Genomic DNA, 18,302 nt, shown 5'->3' with positions numbered 1-18,302 from the left:
GGGCCGCCTGATAATGACCTTCTATAATAACATAATGCTTGATGAGCATTACTGAGCTGGGTGCTGAGGATACGAACATAGAAGATACGAGGACAGACTCCCCATCAAGGTTTTGACAGAGAGATGGAATCACACAGAAGAGCAGAGGCTCAGGTCAGGCTTCATCTGCCGAACCCCCAGCCTTCACACTTCCTGGCTGGGGGGCGTGGACACGTTCCTTCGTCTACTACTTCAGACTCTCTTGGTCCCACAAGGGCATGAGCGGGACCTCTCTCATAGGGTTACTGTGAAAGCTACTTCAGTAGTTGTAAGGCGCCTCAAGTGGCGCAGCCACATGATTAAATACAGGTTACTGTTGCTGTAATATGGTCACTGTCGCCACTGTCATCACCACCCCCTCTGCCTCCACCATCATGATCATTCCCAACTCACTAGCCTGTAAGACACAGCCCTAAAGACACTCTATCATCTGATAAGGGGCCGTTAGGAGACAAGACAAAGAAAGCTCCTCTGGAAATCGATCAAAGAGTCCTGGTTGCCTTGAAGATTCACCCCCCCCACAGTCTCTGCTGTCCCTTGTCCCTAACCCCAATCACGCAGTGGGTTGATGACTTGCTCAGTCTTGCCTAGAAGTCATTTCCTCGGCTCTGCTCGAAAGGATAACTTATTCAGAAAAGAAGCAAGATAAAACACCTCGTTATGTGGCTAGTGAGAACCTAACCTTTTATAATTAGCTACTCTAGGATAGAGAGCTAAACCCAGGGGGCGGGCAAGAGAGGCTACTGCAAGCCATAAAACTAGTGCTCTCTGAAAAAAAAATACAGGCATTAAAATGTCAAGGTAACATTTAGTGACCAAAAGCAATGGGTCATGAAGACGCTTCTCAGAGAAGCCTGGAGAATACCCTCCCACCCTTACCTCACAGCTGCCTGAACTTACTGTGAGCATCTTTATCCCAGGGAAAAGAAAAGGCATTTCACTGACCAAATCAAAACTATGGATTACAGACTAACACATACAGTACGCTAAGTCCAGAAGCCATGGAAAGAAGGCAGGAGGGTTTAGATAGGAGAAAAACAGAATACACAATTTCAGATTTATTTGTCAAAATCTTTGTTTAAAACAACAACAACAAAAGCTATGCATGTTCCCACTCTTCTCCCGAAATGAGGGTTTGAATCTTATGACCAGGGCTGAGCCTGAAGCAGAACAGAGAACTTTTTTCTCCCTAATCATCTACCAATGGCAATGATGGGAAATGGGCCAGATAAGGCTGGCTATATTTGTGCTAGGGGAAGGGAAGTGAAAAATATGAGTCATCTTGCTATCTTTGAATATCAATGGGAACAGAAGTCCTTTTTGGACCGTGTTCCAGCAAAGAATGTTCTGGCGTGCAACTGGGCATTGAGGAAATCCACTATGTTTGGACACACTGTAGAGAGTTTAATCACCCTGAGCACTCACCAAGTCTATGCGAGGCCCTAATGGCCCAATCCCTCACTCTGCACCACACTGGCTCGGACATGTGCTCTTTGTGTTCTTCTGGGCCAATAACATCTGGTGACCAATGAGCCTTCTTGTCATCACATTACTGAGGCTCAGCTTTTGATGGGTCTCCAAGGAGCTCAGAACAGAACAATCTTTCATGTCAGACAAGATGGACAGAATAGCTTCTCAGGTTGAAAAGGAGCAGGGGGGAGCAGAGGAAGAGTTCACAGGGAATGGAGAACAGAAGGAGACCTCGGGGAAGGCAGTCAGGTAGCTAAGTGGGGGAGGGGATGATGATGAGGCCCTTCCTCCCCCTCTGGAGCCCACCAGTGCCTCCAGCGCAGCTTGGATATGCTCAGGCCATATGTACCCTGATTCCACTTCGTCTTTTTCCATCTTCCCAGCACTGAGTCGACTTGGGACTCGAGGGCAAGCTATTCAGTCTACTGGACCCTTCTAGAGACTTCTAGTAGTGGCAGGGAAGCTAACAATCAAGAAATCTCATGATGAGAGACAAAAGGGTAAAGACTCAAAGAAAATGACAAAATTCCTGTCGGGTACTCTCAGCTGACTCTGCGATGGGCATTTTGCTCATCAACGGAATGCCTGTCTGTTTTGGACAAAATAGGGCCCTTTTGGTATAACCCCTATTCTACTTTTTAGCACCACCTTCGTATATATGAATTCAAAGTTTCCAAAATTAACTTTCTACAGGCAGAGAGTTTACAAATCCTTTGAACGTGTTTAAACTTGGTATTTATTGTTTTCCTGGAAGTTTCCATGTAACAAACTTCATGGGGCAGTATTTTGTCTGATTTTCAAACCATGGAAACTATGGAGTAAACGCATATATTATAGAAATTCTTTCACGGACGTGCATTACAACCTTCCCTACTTTAAAAACGAATGGGCCACTTCAAAAATTTCTCTGATGCTCCAAGCTGTTTAATTTGGAAATGGAACAAGACGTGGTGACACTTGGCATCTGGTGGCACAGGAAAGAAGTCAGGGCCGGGAGGGAGAAGACCTCACTTCTCTCCTCCGCCCAGCGTTTCAGAGCCATGTGGCACCAGACAAGTCGCTGACTTCTGTCTGGGCCTCAGTTTCCTCATCTGTAAAAGAGGAGGACTGACACATGCCCGGTTCCTTTACACGGGGGCTCTGAAGACCCCAACTAAGAACAAAACCAAATAAGCGAAGGCCGTTTCAAACCCCTAAAGCCCCATGTGAACAGAAGGCAGAAGAACTGTTCTTTAGCCTTTGGTTGCTGCTCGTCTCATCTCCAGGAAACCACAAGCCCTCTGTGTGACTCCCCAGCCTAGAGCAGTGGCGGAATGCCGCACGCCACGTGGGTGCAAGCTCGGCCGTGGCCCTGTTTTGGGGGTGGGGTGGGGCGGGGAAGAGCGAGGTGTCCAGCCTTGGCAAAGGCAGGTCATGTCTGTGTACTCAGATTATCTACCCTGGGGGTGCCTGGGTGGTTCAGTCTGTACAACTGTGACTTGTAAAGTCGTCTGACCTACACGGTCTGTAAGAACAAGACGCAGTTCTTCCAAGTCACTGTTAAGCATCTGACTTTAGCTCAGGCCATGATCTTGCGGTTTGTGGGTTCGAGTCCCCGCACTGGGCTCTGCGCTGACAGTGCGGAGCCTGCTCGGGATTCTCTGTCTCCCTCTCTCTCTGCCCCTCCCCCACTCACGCTTTCTCCCTCTCTCAAAATAAATAAATAAACTTAAAAAAATGATCTACCCTGCTCTGCTACATCACCAGTCTAGACAAGAGGGGACAGCCCTCATTAAATAAAACCTCCCTGTGAAGAATGAAAACCATTTGTCAAGTATACACATTTTCACATAGGATTTAGGCCAAAACACGTCCCAGGAATGCAAATCGCATCTAGACTACCTGCGACCAGATAACCCACCATGGAAAATTACCCACAATAAAACCAGACTGTCTATAAACCCCCACCGACTTCTGGAAGCAGATGCCAAGGTAGATCGGACTTTCTAAATGCTTCCTATCTCACACTTTCATCTCTTTTTTCCGTGTTATCGGAGTGTCTACACAGAGCGGAGAAAGGCGAAAGATAAGAGAGGCTGTAAATGTCAGAGGCCACCTAGGAATCACGGATCTGGAAAACTCTTGTCAGAAGAGAGGAAATTAAGCACTGGAAACGAAAGGGCACAGGGGGAAGGTTTGGCTGCGGTGTAGATTTGTCCCCAAGGTGGAGGCTTCAGGAAAGCCTAGAATGACTCACTTCATTATGCTCCAGGCAGTAGATCATCAGCTCCGAAAGAATGACCACACCGGTCCGCCCCACCCCGGCGCTGCAGTGGACGATGATCGGAGGGTGCCGGTTCTTGGCGCCTTCCAGCATGCTGTTGGTATGGCGTCGGACAGACTGGATCTCCTCCAAGTAGGCTGCAAGACAAAATGCAAATCCTGTCACTGAAGTCCTACATGGCTTTGCATACAAGGGAGGGGGGGGAACTGATGGTGAATCTTTTTTTTTTTAGGTGACAATAATTTTCGGTTCTTACAAGACACTAATTATTTGGCTGGTACTCACTGTACAGTCCTGGATCCAGAAAGGACCAGCTGGGAGTCAATTAGTCCATGGGAGAATTTGTTCTTTAAATTAAATAGTTCTTTTTTAAAAATTAAATTCTGTTTTCCCCTCTGCAAATCCCAAAGTCCCCCAAGCAGATGATTCTCGACATTACTTACAGCAATTCCTACTATTAACAGACTGGGATCAGAACACCAGCTAGGTCCCCTTGAAACGCCCGCCTGTCAGAGCCAATTTCTGGTGGGAAGAACATCCATCTGCCCCTTCCTCCTTCCCCTCACTGGATGAGTGAATGTCAACCGAGGCCTGACTTTCATTTTTACATTTAAAAATAGACTTTGGGGGACCTGCTTTTCAGCTTGGATTCCATGTGGTTCTGGAAGTAGCTCAAGACGAACACTTCCCTTTCTGGAGGGAACATGTGTGTGGGGTAGAGGGGCCGTGCCTCCTCCCTTGCCCCTTCTGACAGCTGCCTAGCTCAGCAGGGCTGCACGGGGGTCTGTTCGCTACTCCAATCGGGCACAAATGAAAAATTACAGTAATGCAAGCCTTAATGACTTTTTTTTTTCCCCATGGTGATGGAAAAAAAAAAAAAAAGAGGAGAAGTATATAAATGTCATCCTCAAAGAGTCCAAGAACCAGAAGAAGTCAATTAGTCATACAGACTTCAAAGGCGCTAGCTCAGGGGAGATACCATTGAAAGGTTCTTGATACTCAGAAAAATCTCCTCCCGATTCGGCATTCTGAAACAGGACCGGAAGAAGCACTCAAAGAGAAGTGAGTTCGAGCCATTCTGGTAATTTAAAAGCAACTGTTTACGTGCAATTGATATGCACTCCTATTTGCCTTTCTAACCTTATCCTATCGGAAAGTCATCCGAAGTCGTTTATCAAGACAAACTATGACCACCAGCAGCAGCAGCAGTGGTGGCAGCACCCAAAAAGCGGGAAGGCAATCTGAGATGACTGGACAGAGGTACTGACGTGAGCCAAATACCGTGCATGGAATTGTCACAAGTTTTCTGTAAGAGGGGAAAGGAATTAGGGGACTGTGCATTCTCTGACGAAAAAGGCAATGTTCGCGCTCAACGGAGAGGTTTTTCTTGTGCTAAATTTAAGAAGAGACGTAAAAGGAATATTGACCCGTGAGGCAGATGGAATTCCATAAAACACAGAGAGACTGGATTTAAATGGATGCTCTCTCTAGCAATCACGTTAATTGAGTTCCTTAAGCCATAACTCAGTGAGGACTTCTGCAGGCTGGAAGATAATTTGCCCAAAGTCCCCTGCAACCAGGGAATCGAATTTAAACACAGGCAAAATATCTTTTGAAATTCCTAAAAACCTGGAAAGCCAACATTTCCAAGACCCTCCTCAGCACACCTAGTTTCTTAGAAACGTAAATAAACTTACACAGTGTAAAAATGTTCTCTACGTTTTTCAGTAACTTAGATGGGCATTCCTTAAATTGGTTGTGATGGAAAAGATCGGACTATAATTTTAACCACCTTATACACTCAATCTTCTGTCAGAGCTGTTGGCCAATCATCAAACTCATCTACTCTGTTTCCATCCTCTTTTTATTTTCTTAAAGTTTATTTATTGGTTCTGAGAGAGGGGGTATGGGGGAGGGGCAGAACGAGAAAGAGAAAGAGAGAATTCCAGGCAGGCTCCACACTGACTGAATGGAGCTTGATGTGGGGCTTGAACTCATGAACCGTGAGATCATGACCCGTGCCCAAGCCAGATGCTTAACCGACTAAGTCACACAGGTGGCCACCCCCCTCCATTGTTTCTATTTTCTGCATTTTGGAGATAATTCTGGTAAATCAATTAGCAAAAGATTATCACGGAAAAAAAAAATAAAAAGAGCACTATTATGAGGAAAGAAAGTTCTACAAAGGTCCCTGCCCACCTTATTAATATTTTAAGCTACAGTATAACCGTCCTCAGGCCAAGCACGAACCCTCTCTAGGTCTTTCTTGCTCCAGATCCTGTGATTCCCATCACCCTTCTGCTCTCTGTCAGTGACCACCTTCTCAAGGACCACTGTTACTTCCCTGATGGGAAATTAAACACTTTCATCAGCGAACAAGTCTGCATCAGAAACTTCCCATTGGAACTTGTGAAATGGTACTTTTAGGTTCTTGAAAACCCGATTCTCTCTCTTCTCCTCTCCCCACGCCTCAATTCTAAATGAAAATCAAAATAAAATCAAGGGTTTGACCTTATCGAACATCCAGATGATGGTCCTATTGTCTTCCGCCAGCTGGAGAGTCAACAACATAGCAGGCAATAAATCTGCCGAGAACCCTAGGCCTAGCTGCGTGAGGAAGGAATGGGGTGTCTCCACAAGTGCGGGACAATTACACGAGACTGTGGAAAAGGAAGGGGGAGCATTATAACCATCACCAAAAAGCAGATGACAGTGTCAGATCTCACCCCTGGACTTCCATCACTGGCTTGCCTTTCTCACGAGCGCCTTCAAAACAGAGACCCTCTCTTTTCTATGTTCTGAGAGCCTGATCCAGAGCCTAGAATGCAGTGGGCACACACCCAGTTTTTGGCTTTTCAAATAAAGTACTGCATATATTCTAGATCAGTCAGCTTCTAAGAAAATCATACTCTGAAAAATATATGTGAACTGATGAGTTCAAAACTCATACTTTCAAAAACAACAAGTTGATTTCTTTCTTTCATTTTTTTTTAAGTTTACTTATTTTGAGAAAGAGAGAGAGAGAGAGAGAGAATACACTGGGGAGGGGGAGAGAGAAAGGGAGAGAGAATCCCAAGCAGGCTCCTTGCTGTCAACACAGAGCCCAACATAGGGCTCGATCCCATGAACCACGAGATCATGACCTGAGCAGAGATCAAGAGTGGGGGGCTTAACTGACTGAGCAACCCAGGCGTCCCAAAAGTTGATTTCAATAACTCTTAGTATCTTCATCAGAGGTACAAGAAAGTACTCACTGAGATTCCAGCTATAGGGAAATGCGGGGTTTATGAAAAGCAAACCTCTATGAAAAGTAGAAAAATAAGTGTGTTTTACAGTGTTACGTAACCATTGCCACTATCCATTTCTAGAATTTTCTCATTGCCCCAAATAGAAACTTTGTACCCATCAAACAATAACTTCCTATTTCCTATTCCCCCTTCCCCTGGCCCCTGGTAACCTCTACTACACTTTCTACCTGTGTGAAGTTTTCTATTCTGGGCACCTCTCTAAAATGGAATCATACAACATGTGTCCCCTTGTGTCCAGTTTATTCTACTTAGCATAATGGTTTCAAGGTTCTGACATGTGACATATATCAGAGTAGTTACTTACTGGTGAGTACTCAAAGGTCTACATCAAGATAGAATGAATCAGTTTGCCACAGTTTCAGCTTATTTGCATAAAAGGTAAGGAGAATATGATAAATGACATGTATTATTCTTCTCTGTTCTACATACATCATATGAAGAAACATAAATTTCAATGACGTAATTAATACTTTTGCCACTTATGAGAAAGCATCCTCGCCTTCCCTTTCCCTTCCAACTGATCAGACCATTGAGGCAGTTGCTAAAGTTCTGACTGGGAAGAAAAAACTTACATAAAAATCCTTGGACATCCTCTGGGCAGCCATGGTCCGGCCAGTCAGTGTACTGCAAATGCCACACCGTCCTTTCCTGCCCCGACAAAAGGTGCTTGACCTTCAAGCCTGTGGTTGCATAGCAACCAGAATCCGTTCGGAACTTTGTGGTGACCTTGAACTTGCCGTAGGTGGCTGAGCTGTGCTTGGAACCCAGTTTGGGCCAGTATCGGTGGCTCTTGGTTCGTCCGCCTTCCTGAATCACACACAAAAGCAAAATCAGAAGGAAGTCAGGGGAAGCTCTTATCCTCTTAATCTTAAATCTGAGGACAGAGGAAATGTGACTAGCTCCTAGGTCAGTAACTCAGTGCACTGGGCAGTCTCTATCGCAGATTAGATCGTGCATCCTAAGAGCTCGTATGATTCACAGTGGTACTTACGGCAAGGAAGTATTTAAAAGATGCACAACTGAGCTGCGGCTGAATGTGAGCGAGAAGAGCCGGCGCAGAGAGGGCAGAGGCAGGAATAAAATGGGGTCTGTTTTTTAAGGGTTGCACAGTTAAATCACTGGAGTGGAGCGTGGATCAGATGGTGGCTCTGAAGGAAACCCGGGGCAGGAAGTGGGTGGGGACGGAACAGTGCTGGGCGCAGAGCTATGGAGGTTGAGGGCGAGCTGGGGTCCTGCTCTCCCGGGGAGCCCTGCAGGCTGGCCCGCTTACAAAGCAACGCATTTGTCGGGATGAGCACCGGCTGTCGTATGCAAATGTTGAACCCCTGGCTTCTGCTCCTGAAACCAATACTACACTACTACAAATTAAAAACAAACAAACAAAAAGCAACACATCCTCGGAGGCTACAAACACCCCCACCCTGATTCATCTGGTTGAACTGAGTCTTAGATTTGAAGCACACATGCCTCTTCACTTACCAATCCTGTGCATGTATTTTTACCTGAGGCTTTAATTGCTATTATTCCTGAGGGACTACACCGATTACAAATTCCAAGAGACTTTAAGCCTCTGGCTGCCACACAGATCACCAGACGTCGTGTCTGTAAGGCTGGCCCCTTCCGGTCACTCAGGTTTCAGCTCAGATGCAACCTCCTTAAGAGGGGCCCTTGGTGGCACCCCCGCCCCCACTCCCACCCCTCTGTCCCATCACCTGTTCTATTTCCTTCATGGCAGTTACCCCTACTGAGCTTACTTTATTTGTTCATTTTTTATTGTCCCTCCCACTAGAAAGGAAGCTCTCTGGGGACAGGGATCACACCTGTCTTGTTTGCCACCACACCCCTGAGTTCAGCACAGATGACACATTGCATTGAGTTGGATGAACCCCTTACAGTAATGCAATTCCAGAGGGGATAATACCATTCTAGAGATGTTTTTAAAGACTTTTTTTTTAAGTTTACTTATTTTTTGAAAGAGACAGAGACAGCATAAGTGGGGGAGAGGCAGAGAGAGAGGGAGACAGAGAATCCCAAGCAGGCTCCACACTGTCAACACAGAGCCTGTGAGATTATGACCAAAGACAAGAGTCAGACGCTCATCCTTCTGAATCACCCAGGCACCCCTCTTAGGGGCTGTTCTGGAAAGCAACTGTTCAGAATAGTCATTGGAGGAAACATGACTTTTTTTTTTTTTTTTTTCTGTTTGCTGTCTGCTTCCCCACCCTTTAAAAATGTGTAGGAAAGTATATGCCCTACCACAGATACTGGTGAAAGCTAGATGAAGCTAGTCCCTTAAATGACTTGAAAACAAAAACTCAAGAATGTGACAAGAGAAGAAACACAAAACATCTTCCCCTAAAGACAGCAAGCCCCAAGCAAACTGCTAGGTCGGCCGGTAGCATGAGCCAGTTTTTACAACACCACGTAGAGTGTCCTGGTTATAACAGAAAAACTATGTTTGACTTGGCAAAAGAAGAAAAAGATTCCCGCCCCCCCTCCCCAAAGAATAGAGACCTCTACAGGATCAACAGCTTCTGGTCTCTTTGCAGCTGATAAGCACGAAGGGGTGTGGAGCTGGCCCCGGCGGAGGCTGGGAATATGTGCCGTCTGCCCAGAGCAGCCCAAAGCTGCTCTGGGCAGCCCAAAGTTCTCACTCAGATTCCAGGGGAAAGAAGACTGCTTTGTTTGGCACATAAAAGTGAGCTGAACTGAAGTTTGGTTCTTGTTTGTCTGTTTGTTTGTTTGACTGATTTTAGTTGATGGCAATCTGAGGAAAAGAGCTGAAAAGCTGGATGAAGACAGGACACAATGATAAATTATCTTTGGAAAATAAAACAAATCTAGAATGCCAGAAAGAAAAGGATTTGCAGAGAAATGGTGCTGGAGGAAGCAGGATGAGGCAGTAAGGTCACCAGATATGGAGCCTCTCTTCTGGCCACCCCTCCCCCGGGAACAGATGGCTGGGTAGCCAGTCCCCTTACCTCTTCCGCGGTGACCATGGCAATCACGTTCGCTCCCTGCTCCCACACCATCTGCCAGAAGTCGTGACATGTGTGTGGCAGGGGCCCCTGAGTGGCTATGTAGTGCCATTCTGCCCCACCAACCACCACCTGGAAACCAAGGAAAATATCGGTAAACGAACCCCAGATCGAAGAAAGCATTACCTGCTGGTCATGGGTCCATCTGTATCTACCTGAGAACCTTGGATAACACCTTTTAGGCCAAATGGGTTAGTGCCATTATCAGAAACCTCGGTGACACATTCTCACATGAAAACACTTTTTGCCACTCAAGCCTATTAAATGCACCTAATCTTTTTTTTTTTTGCCTGCAAGTTACAGTAATTATACACAAACCAGCGCATGTTAAAAATATACACCCCCACACCCACCCATACACACATTACATGGCAGTAGGGGTGTGTGTAACCTAACAGAACTTACTTGTTGCAGAAACCATACTTATGCTCACTATGTGCAATGTACTCTGATAATTTCTATTCTTTTCTCCTCTCCGTTCTAGTCCTTTTAGACACACACACACTCACAAACCCAAACTGGTCCTGATTACTGGGTTGCTTTCACACCCCGCTATTATACTGTGATCCAGAGTTGGAGAGACAGTACGCTCTGGCATCCTTTTAATATCTTTTTATAGTTTTTTAAACTTTTATTTTTTTGAGAGAGAAAGGGAGAGAGAGAATCCCAAGCAGGCTCCACACCGTCAGCACAGAGCCCGACACGGGGCTCGAACTCACAGACTGTGAGATCGTGACCTGAGTCGAGACCATGAGTCTCATGACGCTTAACCGACTGAGCCACCCAGGCATGCCTCTCTGGCATCCTTCTAAACAGCAACAACAACAAAAGTGTGCCACGGAATAACATCCCTTTAGAAAGCAACGTCTTTGTACCAATGACCTGCTGGGAACTGTGTCAATTACTTCTGTTGTCCTTCCTACTCTGTGGTGCCATATACAGTAGAGGTGTTATGAATGCATTTAAATCAACAATACGTGATATTTGATTATTAACTTCCCCTTGGACCAGAGTATCCAACCAAACTTTGGAATCATGAGATGATTTCGGATAACAACAATATTATCCCGTGCAGCTCAGGGCGATCTTGGGAGGATAATTCCGCAGCTATAAATATCAGTGGCAGAGAATCAGGAATAAGAAGTTGTGCCCAAAGTGCTGAAGGGCATGCTATGAGGGTAAAATCTTGCCCTTTGGAGGCATTCTTTCTGTGTGCCTTCCCATTCCCGTGCCTTGACATTTTTTCGAAGTCAGGCCTCCTTATCCATCCACCAGTGCAAATCTCTGGAGAGTTCCTGGAGCATGAAGCGATCATTGTTTGAAACTTTTTCCCTTCGTTTATTTTTTGAAACTATATACTAACTTGAGTCAAACAAAAACAATGTCAGTTATTGTCTCATTACACAAGACATGTTTATGTTTAGGTCAAAACTGGCAAGCAAAATCCATTTTCCAAGTACTGGGGGAGATAACATTCATACACTGGCTGGCTGGCTAGGAGTTTCGTTTATCTGTGGAATTGTGATTTTAAACATTAGCCTCCCTGGCACCCAACATATAGGAACCATAAATACTTCCAGAGTATGCTGCTGCCTGGGGCCTTTCAGCATATTCCAAGTATTGACAGGAGGGTATTAAAAACTGCATAAAAACACAACAACCAATGCTATGGAGGTAGATTTCACAGATGTGATGATTCTACCTCTGGAGCAAATAAATCTCTGTTCTGTGTTAATAGCTGCTTGGAACCCAGGGAGAAAACATTGGCAAGATATACAACTCAATTCCAAAAACATAAGGACAAGTTCTTACAAGCTCTATGGGTCTATTAAATGCACCCATGTCAAACCCAGATCCACAAGATGAAACGTAGGCCTCGGAGAATACTGAGGAGGGGAATGTTTCTGTTAACAATACCCAATGGGCACATCTGATGCATAGTGACAGCTTTTCCAGAGAGCAGATGGAAAATGGCGGAGGGTATTTGGCCAAAAGGAGAAGATAGCATGATATAGCTGTGTAAGATTCCATAGACACTCTACCAAGGAGCAGCCGTGTGAGTTGCGTCTTTGAGTACATTCTTTTGGTTATCATTTCATAATCTCAATTAAGCTCATGAAACTGACCATCATCAGTTTACTTGAGAGTTTCCTGAGGTTCAGTTTTATAGTTTTGGTTCTCTCAAAAATTAAAATAAGATACCCAATATGATCCATGACAGTTACTCTTTCATATTTTTTGACGGTACTTTCTGGCACCTAAAAAAAATACACGTATATATGTGTAGTTATCTATGCTCTGTGTACAAAACCCATACATCCAAGCACAGTCTACTTTTCAGATTCTGTACTGAAACCATTATAACTGATACATGCACCAGACATCTGGCTGTATTTCAGAGGCTCAAAGGAATCTACCAAAAATTCAGCTACAGTTGGAAAGTCCAATGAAGAAAGGAAATGACTCGGAACAAGGCCCAAACCAAATTTCTAAGGTTACGATCATAAAAGACTGTTAACGTGAACCGTGGATAATTTAAAAACATCCTGTAACAACTGTTTTACTATTAGTATATGAATAAATTCTCCTATTTTGGAGGTCAGGGCAAACAGTGACGTTCTAAACGAGTATGTTCTGTTGTTAGGAAGATTGAGGAAGGTAAGCCATTTAGAAAACGTTTAACCATATACACACATGTATCTGTAACTTGAAATTCTAGCTGGGGCTGAGCGAAGCCAATTCTAAAGTCAATGAAATACTGAGATATGAAGATTTGAAATGCTAACAAAAATTTAATGGTATTCATGCACCGAATGATGTGGCAAATCTTACAAGCTTCAATACCAACCACGCCTTTATGGCCGCATTCAAATCAGTCCACTCTTCTAAAGAACATGCAGATTTGGGACTTCGGCTGGATGATACATAACCTGTAGTGTCACAAGGGAGAACTGCGAAGTTCCCACTGCTCTTGAATATCATAGAAACTTCACTGACAGTGACTTCCAGAGTCTCCATCACGGGCTAACTACAAACCGAAAAGGACTATCCTCAGCTCCTCCTGTGAGCGCTGGGGACAGCGATGACTCGCAGAGAGAAGAAAAAGTTAAATCCTCGGTGGTGAGCAGGCTTCAGAAATAGCTGACCTGAGGTTTTCCCCAAGGCTGCTGGGCTTCCTTCTCTCTGCAGTGACAGGCATGAGAAGTTGCCTAAGAAGCACAGGAGTTCAAAAACACTCCCTCGGGGGCCGGGGATAAGCCAAGATGCGCAGTGGGAGCGCACAATTTTTTTCTCCCTGCATTTTGACCTTGAAGCCAGCAATCTGCAACAAACCTTCCCAGCACGCTCCCCTTCTTACCTTGATGTGGGAGGCGTTAATGTAACCTGTGTTGTTTTCTTTGGTCGGTACCAGCTCCACTCTGTTCTCCTCATAGGGGACGACTTCGCGGATGCGGCTTCGCTCGGCATTTTCCGGTAGGGCCGCGGTGCTGAAAATGCCGTTCGCCTTCTTCTTTGGAATTTGCTCATATTCTGTGAACACCATTCCCTCTTCTAGCTTTTTCTTCAGGGTTCTGAACTGCAACAGAAATTAATCTTCAGCTTTCCGGATTATCCTATCCCGAAACCCCAACAAATCAGATTTCTTTCAAGATTTACAGTGATGATGTTGATAACAAGCAGTTTCAAGAGGTGCAACGAATGCTTATTTGGTCTCATTATTAACCATTTTGCTAGTTTCTCTGGCCCAATAAGCAATTTCCTTCTCATTCATACCTTAAATAGAACCAGTCATTAAGGCCAGGCAAGAGCTGAAATTCAAAGTCCGTATTTTCGTTATTAACGCCTCTGTTTATTTTTGTAACGTTTATTTACTTGAGAGAGAGAAAGCATGAGTGGGGGAGGGGCGGAGAGAGAGGGAGAGAGAGAATCCCAGGCAGTTTCTGCTGTCAGCCCAGAGCCCGACGTGGGGCTCAATCCCATGAACCATGAGGTCATGACCTGGGCTGAAATCAAAGGTCGGATGTTTAACCGACTGAGCCACCAGGTGTCCCAACACCTTTGTTTAAAGTCCAGTGATAAAAAGACTGTTCATCTTAATAATCCAAACAAACTTTTCTTCACTTCCAGAGCTGTTTTTACTGAGCTAAATTTAAGATGATACTCGTCCACTGTTCTCTAGTTTTGAGGATGAGAGCCCATCTTTTATTTTTCCTGTGGCCAAACTACCAACTACAATAACACAGTATTAACTGCATTAAATGATTCCTCTACAGTCCCTCCTGCCTTTAAAATCTTTCTAAAATTTCATGTACACTGGCAGAAATCTAAAATCCAAATGTCACCAGCACTGAAATAAATTTACACATAGGGGTACCTGGGTGGTTCAGTTGGTTAAGCAGCAGACTTCGGCTCAGGTCATGATCTCGCGGTTCACGAGTTCAAGCCTCACGACGGGCTCTGTGCTGACAGCTCAGAGCCTGGAGCCTGCTTCAGGTTCTGTGTCTCCCTCTATCTCTGCCCCTCCCCTGCTCATGCACTGTCTCTCTCTCAAAAAAAGATTAAAAAAAAAATTAAATGTACATGTGTTTCTTAAGCAGAAAGTAATTGTAGAAACTAAAGGAACGCCTTTCTTCACGTCTAAAATACTACCATGCAGCTTCTTCCTGCTTTTCAAAGCCAAAGTTCTCACAATGCATTATCAATCAGTCATGTTTTATAGCCAAAGAAGGGGACAGTATATTAAAAAAAAATTCTGTAAATGCTTGGGTAAGATAATCACTCCCTAATAAAGGGTAATGGTTCACAAAATTCACAGAAGTCGAAAGCTACAGCAATTGCTTAATTTGGCAAAAATAGAAACAGGCCCAGCAAAAGACTGACTTGACCAAGGCCACGCAGCTGGTTAGGGGCCGGTCCCGTTACGCAGGCATTACTGCATGAACTTGACAAGGAAACTGGAGATGCTGGAAAGAATCAATTTAATACAATGCACACTGGGCCTTGCTAATCTCAAATTAGAGAATTAATTCATCAAACAAACCTTGGTGCTGGCATGTTTGGGCAAGGCGAGAGCTCAGGAATCGCAAGACCACAGAGAATGAATCACATGCTCGAGAAGCCCAGCGCTTACCCTCTCATCCATGGGAACTCGGGTGGCATCAGCTCGGCTCTCTTCCCGCCCCGAGACCCGGGCAACTGAGAGTCCATTCAGTGCCGCCAACATGAGCGGCCGCTTCTGTGCCTCCAGGCTTGCCATCTTCTGCTTCTCTAGATTCTTGCGGCAAGAAAAGGCATGTTCTCATTGTTTATAGTACGAGCAGAGTGCTGGAATGTGTTCTAATCTCCCCAAATCTGTAACTCCCCAGCCAAGGAATGCAGACAATCACCATCAGTAGGGCAAATTCAAACAGAGCCTTCCCCTTATTCCCACCGTGCCTGAAGAAGCCAGTTCCCCCTGAGCTTTTATCTAAAAACGGATGAATGAGTGAACTAACAAACAAACGAGTACAAGCAAAGACTTCACATAAATACCCACTGCCATTCGGCCAAAAAGCGCAAAACGGCATATAAGCAAGACACTTCAGGAAGACAAGGGCTGAAGGAAGGCAGGAGTTTCATAAAGAATCCAATCCCATCACAATGATGGCCCTTTTATACAAATTAAATGATTAAAAACTTATAAACGTCGTTTGTTGCCTTGTTAAGAGATCCAGACACATAAACCGCGAAGAGAAACCTTCCCAAGTTTCCATTCTGAGAGGCTGAGACGGAAATCATCCCCAGACTTGCCAATGCCAAAGTCTGCGGCCATCCAGCACGATCCATGAGGCATAACCCTTCATGCCGCATCCAGAAGGCCCAAAGGAATGGGCACTATGGCTCCCAATGACCACGATGGGACATTACTGACTGTGACTCTGCCCTGGGGGAATAAGGATTTGGGGGCTGAGGGCACCATCCAGGGAGAAGGCTGGAGTTAACACGTGGCCCTTGTTTGGGGGTTTTGATTTCCTCTCCATTCTCACCTGCACCAATACTCTGAAACTGGGACCAGTCACGGTTCTCACTGTTAGGTGTACTTCTGTGCTTCCTTGTGCCCTCTACGCTGACCCTGACCGAGGTGTGAAAGAAATCTCCTTGTCCTCAGGCAAGCCTGTAAGAGCATTTCCTCAAAACAACTGTGTCTTAGAAGACAGAAGGACAGAGGGACTTCCTAAAGCATACAGGTGGAGGAGTTAAACAGCATTTAAGATTTTGATCCTAACAGAAGTGAAACTACTTTGCAGATTCCTTTGGCTGCCCCAAAGGAAGGGGTCATCTTCTCCCTGGTTTCTTTTCCAGGTTTTAAGTAATTCTGTTTCTTAGTTAGTCATTTATAAACGCGCTCCCCAGAGAGGTGTGGCGATGGAGCCATGGTGCCAGCAGATGGCAGATTATTCTAAGTGTGGGGGGGACAGGCTGGCATTATCCCTATATCCCATCAGCTTCTCAATGCCACCTATAGTCAGAATGGAGTGATGGCCATCACTAAGATGCTTCATTCAGTGACAGGGCCGACCCATCAAACTAAAGAACATCTCAGAGGAAGATTAACTGTGATAAAGTGAGAGAAGTGTCCATTAACCTTCAGCCAAAAAGTTGGCCCTGGTTGCTCAATCCCAGGAAGATTTTGAAGATTCCAGATTTAAATTTGGGGGTTTTGCTTGTTTGCTAGCTTATCAGTTTGTTTTTGTGAGAAATATTTCTGCACCCCCCCCCACCGCCCCCGCCTCATTATCTCCTTTCATAGGAATATGTCCCTCTGCAAAATTCTCAGAAAAAATGTCTCCCAGGTCCTCCTAACAATCCTGCTGCTTCCTTCCCACCTGTACCATCAGGTGATACTAACTGGGCCTAAGGCAAAAAGTAACTAACTTATCTTTGTCAGGAAAAGATTACTAGGGACCTGGTGAAAACTGAAACCCCAGTGATAAACGATTACTCTTAGTTCCTTCTCACTTATCCTATCAGCTTGTTGCCAGAGATAACAAATAAATAACTCAAAAGTCTGATTTGGCCTTTTCTCTTTCCTGGCACCTGATTTCAGGTTCAGGGGCTACAAACACTGAAATGTCCTCAAGGCAGCAGTAGGGGCCAGAAGGAGGAGCTATCACCACAGCAGGCCTGAATCATCCATCAAAGGGACAAGTGGCTCCAACATTACAGAGAGCTGCCTGCAGGGCACATTCTCACCATACTTGCTGCCCCTCCAGTTCCCGTTTGCTTAAATGTTCTCACTGTTTTCGTATCCTAGAGAGGCCTGGACAGCCTTCTCCATTCTTATCCATTCCTAACAAGCCAGGCAGAAGCTGCCCACGATGGGGAGCGCAGAGGAGGATCTGAGATGTGGGAAGGGCATAGACGGGGCTGGGGGAGGGGGGCAGTTTCTTCATTAAAAAAAAAAAGCAGATGGGAAACCATCCCGACCTTCAGAGCCACTGGCACCATCGCTATCTCGCCGGCACACTGGCTCACTGAAGAACTTCCTAGTCTTTCTCTAAGGTCAAGACCTCAGACAAGGGTTGTGGTCTCTGAGCACCTGAGTATATATAATTAAAAAAAAAGAAAATCAATGGGAGAATGAAGTAGGGATGGGGTAATGATGTTCTCGAACTACAACGAAGGGGTGGAATCTGCTATTCACTATTATCCACATGGATGGGGTGGGAGAACACAGGGGAAAAACAGTGGAAAATCCCGTTGCTTCTTTGTGAAGCTCTACGTAGAAAGCCAATGCCGTGGGGTCTGGATAGAGGGCTTTGTTGAACACAGGTAACAAGAGGAGGGGATGAATGACCAACATGAGGCTATGGGACCACGTAGGCGTCAATAAACATCAAGTGGGCAGGGGTGACTGCAAAGCTGGCTGCCTGGGCTGACAGGTTCTTGAGTTGTGGTCAAGGGGCCTGCGGCCAAGACGAACTGAAAATCCATTTCTACCAATGCGTTACTTTTTCCAAGCTGGGAAAGGTCTCCCCCGTGGCGCCACCCCCGCGTTTCATTCCATCTGTCAGCCAAACGGTTATATTGGCCAGGGGAGGCACAAGCACATCTTTCACGATTTCCTTCTAGGTTTGCAAAAAGTGGAAAAAGTTATTCCTGTACCAGATCCTTAGCGCTGCTCCACTGGTGGCCAAAAGGGTG

At 45.4% G+C, this 18,302-nt stretch overlaps 1 protein-coding gene across 2 annotated transcripts in view; it reads right to left on the bottom strand.

Moving 5' to 3' along the window:
• The window catches only part of PTPN14 (protein tyrosine phosphatase non-receptor type 14), a 178,395-nt gene that overhangs the window by 9,236 nt on the left and 150,857 nt on the right, over window positions 1-18,302 (bottom strand). For both annotated transcript variants that reach the window (XM_042975699.1, XM_042975700.1), the window contains 5 exons: window positions 15,250-15,393; window positions 13,477-13,695; window positions 10,062-10,190; window positions 7,653-7,887; window positions 3,746-3,909 (listed from right to left, as the gene is read on the bottom strand). In XM_042975699.1, the coding sequence (XP_042831633.1) occupies window positions 3,746-3,909; window positions 7,653-7,887; window positions 10,062-10,190; window positions 13,477-13,695; window positions 15,250-15,393 (891 nt within the window). The remainder of the gene's footprint in view (window positions 1-3,745; window positions 3,910-7,652; window positions 7,888-10,061; window positions 10,191-13,476; window positions 13,696-15,249; window positions 15,394-18,302) is intronic.

Source organism: Panthera tigris, chromosome F3 (genome assembly GCF_018350195.1).
Source record: "Panthera tigris isolate Pti1 chromosome F3, P.tigris_Pti1_mat1.1, whole genome shotgun sequence".
NCBI lineage: Eukaryota > Metazoa > Chordata > Mammalia > Carnivora > Felidae > Panthera > Panthera tigris.
The sequence above is the reverse complement of the archived record's forward strand: the minus strand, read 5'-3'. Positions and strand labels throughout refer to the sequence as shown.